The sequence below is a fragment of the Babylonia areolata genome, chromosome 17, assembly GCF_041734735.1.
Source record: "Babylonia areolata isolate BAREFJ2019XMU chromosome 17, ASM4173473v1, whole genome shotgun sequence".
Taxonomy (NCBI): Eukaryota; Metazoa; Mollusca; class Gastropoda; order Neogastropoda; family Buccinidae; genus Babylonia; species Babylonia areolata.
This window is the reverse complement of record NC_134892.1, coordinates 10,594,454-10,601,953: the sequence shown is the minus strand read 5'-3', so window position 1 is coordinate 10,601,953 and position 7,500 is coordinate 10,594,454. Positions and strand designations below refer to the sequence as shown.

Here is a 7,500-nt window from a genome sequence, read left to right as displayed (position 1 = left end):
CGTAAGTGGTGATGTGTGTGGTGATGCTGCTGCTGCTGCTAGTTGTGGTGACGTAAGTGGTGACGTGTGTGGTGATGCTGCTGCTGCTGCTAGTTGTGGTGACGTAAGTGGTGACGTGTGTGGTGATGCTGCTGCTGCTAGTTGTGGTGACGTAAGTGGTGATGTGTGTGGTGATGCTGCTGCTGCTGATGATGATGATGATGAAGATGGTGTTGATGGTGGTGGATGATGGTGATGGTGGTGTTGGTTATGACGTGGTTGTAGTGATGATAGTTATGATGATAATGATGATGAAGATGGTGTTGATGGTGGATAATGGTGATGGTGGTGGTGGTTATGATGGTGGTTGTATTGATGATGATTATGGTGATAATGATGATTATGATGATGGTGGTGGTGGGGTGTGTGTGTTGGTGTTGGTGGTGGTGATGACAATGATGATGATGGTGGTGGTGGTGGTGATGATGATGATTTTGGTGTGGTGGTGTAGATGATGATGATGGTAGTGTTGATGATGATGATGATGATGGTGATTATATGGTGGTGGTGATGGTGGTGGTGGTGGTGGTGGTGGCGGTGGCTGTGGTGGTGGTGGTGATGAAGATTAAGATGATGATGATGATGATAGTTGTGGTGGTGGTGATGATGATGATGGTGGTGGTGGTGGTGGTGGTGGCGGTAGTAATGGTGGTGGTGGGGGTGGTGGAGGTAGTGGTGGTGGTGAAGAAGATTAAAATGATGATGATGACAACGACGACGACGACGACGACGATGATGATGACGACGATGCACGATTTTCCACCCCCAGTAACGATCTTCAACCAAAGCATCCCTGGACCAGAAGAGGAAGACGGGTGGTTGCTAGGCAACATCGGTTGCTATGGATTCTACCGGGTCAATTATGACGAGAGCAACTGGCGGGCCTTGATCACCCAGCTCAACACGGACCACACAGTGAGTGGTGTCGGGTGGCAGGTTAAGGTAGGGTAAGTTAAAGAAAGTAGGTAAAAAAAAAACAAAAAAAAAAAAACCTCAAAAAGTGTAGGTTAAGCAGGAGAAGACGGTGGTGGAAATTCTTCTTCTCCTTCTTCTTCTTCTTCGTTCGTGGGCTGCAACTCCCACATTCACTAGTATGTACACGAGTGGGCTTGTACGTGTATGACCGTGTAGGCAGCCATACCGTGCATGCTGGGTATGTTCTTGTTTCCATAACCCACCGAATGCTGAGATGGATTAAAGGATCTTTAACGTGCGTATTTGATCCTCTGCTTGCTTATACACATGAAGGGGATTCAGGCACAAGCAGGTCTCCACATATGTTGACCCGGGACATCGGAAAAATCTTCTCCCTTTACCCACCAGGCGCCGTTAACGAGATTCGAACTCGGGACCCTCAGATTGAATGACAAACGCTCTAAACACTCGGCTATTGCGCCCGAACTGCCCTTTCACTGGACGCCAGAAGGTAAACTTCGCTGCTGCCCTACGTGTCCTGCAGAGGGCATTACAGGCAGCAAGAAAGTGAGTCGTTTTAAAAGGAGGGTAGGTTAAGAGAGGGCAGGTTAAGAGAGGGTAGGTTAAGAGAGGGTAGGATAAGAAAGGGTAGGTCAAGGAGGGTAGATTGAGGTAGATTAAGTGAGGGTAGGTAAATTTAACTAAGAGAGAGTAGGTTAAGGAGGGGAGGTTAAGAGACGGTAGGTTAAGAGAGGGCAGCTTAAGAGAGGGCAGCTTAAGGAGGGTACGTTAAGAGAGGGTAGGTTAAGCGAGGGTAGGCTAAGAAAGGGTAGGTTAAGGAGGGTAGGTTAACAAATGGTAGGTCAAGGAAGACAGGTTACGAAATGGTAGGTTAAGGAGGATAAGTTAAGAAAGTCTAGAATAAGGAAGGTAGGTTAAAGGGTAGGTTAAGAGAGGGTAGGATAAGGAGGGTAGGTTAAGGAGGGTAGGTTAAGGAGGGTAGGATAAGGAGGGTAGGTTAAGGAGGGTAGGTTAAGGAGGGTAGGTTAAGGAGGGTAGGTTAAGGGAGGTAGGTTAAGAGAGGGTAGGATAAGGAGGGTAGGATAAGGAGGGTAGGTTAAGGAGGGTAGGTTAAGGGAGGTAGGTTAAGAGAGGGTATGTTAAGGAAGGTAGGTTAAGAGAGGGTAGGGTAAGGAGGGTATTTAAGGAGGGTATGTTAAGAGAGAGTAGGATAAGGAGGGTAGGTTAAGGAGGGTATGTTAAGGAAGGTAGGTTAAGAGAGGGTAGAATAAGGAGGGTATGTTAAGGAAGGTAGGCTAAGAGAGGGTAGGATAAAGAGTGTATGCTAAGGGGGGTAGGTTAAGAAAGGGTATGCTAAGGAGGGTAGGTTAAGAAAGGGTAGGATCAGGAAGGATAGGTGCATGCACGTGTGTGTGTGTGTGTGTGTGTGTGTGTGTGTGTGTGTGTGTGTGTGGGTATATGCTTGGGTTGATTAGTGGGTTTGGTGGTAAAGTGTGCGTGAGTGTATATCTATCTGAAACAACAACAACAAAAACAAACAAAAAACAAACAAACAAACAAAAACAAAAACAAAAAAAACGTGTCGCATACATACGTAAGTTTAAACGGACAGTTCTACTTCAAAGTAGTTTGGGTCTTAACATGATAAGTCCGCTTGAAGTTTAGGGTTTAGACATTTTCGTTTATGATGATGATGATGATAACGTTTTCTTCTTCTGGTCATCATCATCATCATCATCATCGTCATCATTACTATCATTGTTATTATTGATAATTATCATCATCAACATCAGTAGTAGTAGTATCATGACCACTATTATTAGTATCACTGTTGCTGTTGTTGCTATTTCTTTGATATTTATTTACTATGTATCATTACATTTTATTCGTTCATTCTCAATGATATATTGCCATGAAACTGCCCTGTCTGTCGACCGGATACTAAAGGAAAAGACATGATTTTGACTGAATTGGGTTCGTTTCTTTTGTAAGATGTGATACCAATGATTTAGTGTTTTGGGCGTGTTTTGCAGAAGATCAGTCTGGCCAACAGAGCACAGATTCTCATGGACTCCTGGAGTTTGGCCAGGTAAGCTTTGGAAATGGACTGATACATAAAATAGGAAATAAACAGAAAACATTCGTGTGTGTGTCATATCTTCCTCCTTCTTCCTTCTCCTTCCTTTTCATCGTCATTATCATCATTATCATCACTGTCGTCGTCGTCGCCTTCGTCGTCGTCGCCTTCTTCGTGAATATCGTTGGTTGCATCTTAGTTCCTCATAATCACTGTTGGCATCTATGCCACTGTCATCAACGCTGGTATGTGGACTGAACGGACAGAGGTAATTCATTGAAGTCGTTATCTTCAACAACGTTGTTGTCATCGTCATAGTCATCGTCGTCGTCATCATCTACAACGTCGTTGTCGTTGTTGTTGTCAGCATTGTCTTCTTTTTCTTCTTCTTCTTCCCCCATGGAATGTATATCATCGTCATCACAACCACCATCATCATCATTGCCACCACCACCACCATCACCACTACTGCCACCACTACCACCACTGTCATCATCACCCCTTCATCATCATCATCATCATCACCACCACAATCACCACCATCATCATTACTACCACCAACACTTCCTCCACCACCACCACTACCACTACCATCGTTGTCATCACCATCAAGGTCATCACCATCATCACCCCCATCGTTATCATCACCACCAACACCTCCAACAGTACAACCACAAGTACCACCGCTATCATTGTCATTACCACCACCACCACAACTACCACCATTACCACCACTATCATCATCACCACCACCACCACCACCACCATCATCACCACATCCACCATCACCACTACCACCACCATAATCATCACCATCACCACTTCCACTTCCACCTCCACCACTGCCACCACCACCACCACCAACAAAACAACAACCACCTCATTATCACCACCACCTTCGTCATCACCCTACCACCGTCTCCATCAGCACCATCACCAACCTTCTCCTCCTCCTCCATCACTACCACCACCACCATCATCACCACCATCACCACCATCATCATCACCACCACCACCACTACCAACCACCACCACCACCATTCTCCTCCTTTTCATTATAACTATTATTACTACCACCATCATCACCACTGACACTTCAATCACAATCACCACTACCACCACCATCACCACCAAGACTTTCACCACCATCACCACCACCACCACCATCACCACCACCAAAACCATCATTACCACCACCATCACCATCCTCCTTCTCCTCCTCCTCATCACCACCTCCACCACCAGCACAACCACCACTATCATCATCACCACCACCACAACCATCACCACAACCGTCACCGCCACCGCCGCTATCACCACCACCACCATCATCATCATCACTGTCACCATCACCACAACCACCATCACCACAACCACCACCACCACCATCATCACTGTCACCATCACCACAACCACCATCACCAGTATCACTACCATCACCACTATCACCATCACTCCCACCCCCACAACCACCAAAATCACCACCACCACCACCACAACCACCACCAAAACCACCACCACCATCACCACTATCACCATCACCACCATCACCAAAACCACCACCACCATCACCACTATCACCATCACCATCACCACCACAACCACCAAAACCACAACCACCACCACCACCACAACAACAACCATAACACCCCCCGCCCCCCCAAAACTCCCCTGAGTGCCGGGCACACAGCAGTAGCACAGCGCATCAAGCCGTGTTGCAGGGCTGGACAGCTAAGCTACACTGTAGCTCTGTCCACGCTAGGCTACCTGCAGAAGGAGACCCAGCACGTGGCATGGAGGGCGGCCCTCACGGAGATGCACGATCTTCAAGCACTGCTGTCCGCAGACCGCACAGTGTTTGAACTCTTCTCAGTGAGTCCTCGTGTTTCGTTGCAATTGTGTCTTGTCTTTTCTTGATACCTTTGCCCTCGGTTCTTGTGATCTTGTTTGATTGTGTTTATGTGTTGGTGCTCATGTACGTTTATGTGTATTTGATTGTGCTTTTCATATCGGTGAAACTGCATGTTTGTTGCATTTCTGTTATGCGTGTGTGTGTGTGTGTGTGTGTGTGTGTGTGTGTGTGTGTGTGTGTGTGTGTGTGTGTGTGTGTGTATGTACACGTGTTATGTTTCAGACCTTTATGCAGCGACAGACAGCCTCCATTTTTGACAGCTTCGACCCCAAGTCCGCGCTATCGGAAGACGCGGATTCGTAAGTCTTGTTTCATTGTTAACACAGAAACGTACATTTTGTTTTAACTCACTCAGTACGGCCAGTCCTCTCTTCTCCTCTACACAGACCCCTCGGATGTCCAGTGGGTGTCTGAATGACCCAACCTTTAGCTTCCGTCGTCAGAATTGTGGTATTCTTTGTCAACATTCACGTCTTCAGTATAAGAGCCTTCCACTTGCAATATTTTGATGATGGTAATTGGGGTGAAACGCTGTTAACGTCGTCTCTTTCGCCGTTCGTATGGAGAGAGTTAACGCATCGTGTTACTTCTTGTCACAAGAGGTATCTCTGCGTGAAATTCAGATTGCTCTACCCGGATGGGGCGGGGAGAGGAGGGGGTGAGTGGTAGGGGCCGGGGTAGGGGGGAGGGTTGGGGGGGGGCGGGGGCGGGGGGGAGAGCAAGTCACCAGAGTGCAGCGCCACCCAAATCTTTTTTTTTTCCTGCCGGCAAATGTATTTCTTTTACTACCAATGTAGTTGTTTTTTTCCTCCCACACAATTTTGTCAAGGTCTTGCCGTGGGATCTTTTACGTGCTCCAAGTGCATGCTGCTCAAGGGATCTCAGCCCTTGAGGGCTGGATGTAAAAATAAAAAAAAGCAGCTGTGATTACTCCACTACCCTCGTTAAATAAAAATTCGTTTCGTTTTGTTTCGTTTCAGCTAATCGTTTCTTTGAAAGACTAGCACCCAGACCACTCTCAAGGTCTAGTTGAGGTGGTTGGGGAAGGGGAGTAAAGATCCCGTTCGGTGTGCGGATTCGAATTCCTGGACACCTGCTTTCTAGTCGTGCACGTAACGTGGTAACCACCAAACCACCGCTGTCTACCCACACTGTAGAATGACTGCACGTCTGCAAAGTCACGATGCTTTATAAAAACAGATGAAATAATTGACTATATCATTCTAGTGGCGAAACATTTCATTTATAAATGCAGAATAAACAAAATCAAGCCATGTATAAAGTACTTCCTAACAGACCTAAGAAACATATATATATAACCGAAAAATATATACACTCGATGGAAATGATGATCATAGCATTTTCTGGAAAATGGTACCCATACATAAAAATGATTGAAGGCAACGAGGAGGAGGAAAGACAACCACGAACGTAACGTTTATTCTTTTATTTATTTTCATTTTTCCTTTCATTTATTTACTTTTTTTATGCAGTGCATGTGACTTTTTTTATTTCTGTTTTTTTTTCTGTATAAAAACAATGTTGTGTTGTTGTTTTCGTGATTTATAGTTTAAATAATGCATAATAACAAATATTATCATTAATAATTGCAAATATTGATTTTGTATGTCTGTGTGTCAGTCTGTCTGTCTGTCTGAATGTATGTATGCATGTATGTATGTATGTATTTATTTATTTATGTATGTATGTATTAAATGTAAAACTCGAATAAAAATGTTTATCAAAAAATGAAAATAAAATAAAGTCACGATGCTGCTTTCTTATCTGTCATCATTGTTTGTATTTCTTGTTTATCTGGCTGTTTCCCTACATCACTGTAATATTAATGATAGTTCGGCTCATATCATAGATTGACATAAGCTTACAGTTAGGCCAATAACAACGTGAGAGCTGTATTATCAATGGTTTCTCCATTGCAGTGGAAAGTCATTTACAGCTAAATCTTTTGTGAAGGACTGTGACTCGCAAACTAGGAGGCAAGATTGTACTGGCTCTTAGTGCTGCAGTTGGCCTTTGGGAATCATCCAGACGCCGGCTGTCCAAGAGCCCTCTTGGCGGAGAGAGTGGGGATGTAACTTCGGGCAAGACACTCTCCACTATAATCAAATTATAACCCAGATAGTTGGGACACCAGTTACCTCCTCTGCTGTTCTGATGGTCATAGTCGGACACGACTATCATATGCAATAGATGTATAAACACACACACACACACACACACACACACACACACACACACACACACACACACACACACACATATATATATATATATATATATATATATATATATATATATATATATATATATATATATATATGTATGTTGTTTCTTGGTTATCAATGAGGGTATGAACTGTCTTGGCAATAAAAACAAAATCAGTGGTATACAGTGTCTTTAGATTAGTCTGTATTATCTGTCTGTCATCATGTGTGTTATGGCAGAATATCATTGTTACTCTGATAATATTGTGTACGTCTTTGTTGTTGGAGTTGCTTACCCCTACCCCCTTTTT

The 7,500-nt window shown here is 44.5% G+C and overlaps 1 protein-coding gene across 1 annotated transcript in view; it reads left to right on the top strand.

Annotated features, from left to right (window-relative positions):
* The first annotated feature begins 786 nt into the window (after positions 1-786).
* LOC143291405 (aminopeptidase Ey-like) overlaps positions 787-7,500 on the top strand; it is a 13,651-nt gene continuing 6,937 nt past the window's right edge. The window contains exons 1-4 of the mRNA XM_076601245.1: positions 787-954; positions 3,009-3,064; positions 4,774-4,924; positions 5,187-5,263. Of these exons, the coding sequence (XP_076457360.1) occupies positions 787-954; positions 3,009-3,064; positions 4,774-4,924; positions 5,187-5,263 (452 nt within the window). The remainder of the gene's footprint in view (positions 955-3,008; positions 3,065-4,773; positions 4,925-5,186; positions 5,264-7,500) is intronic.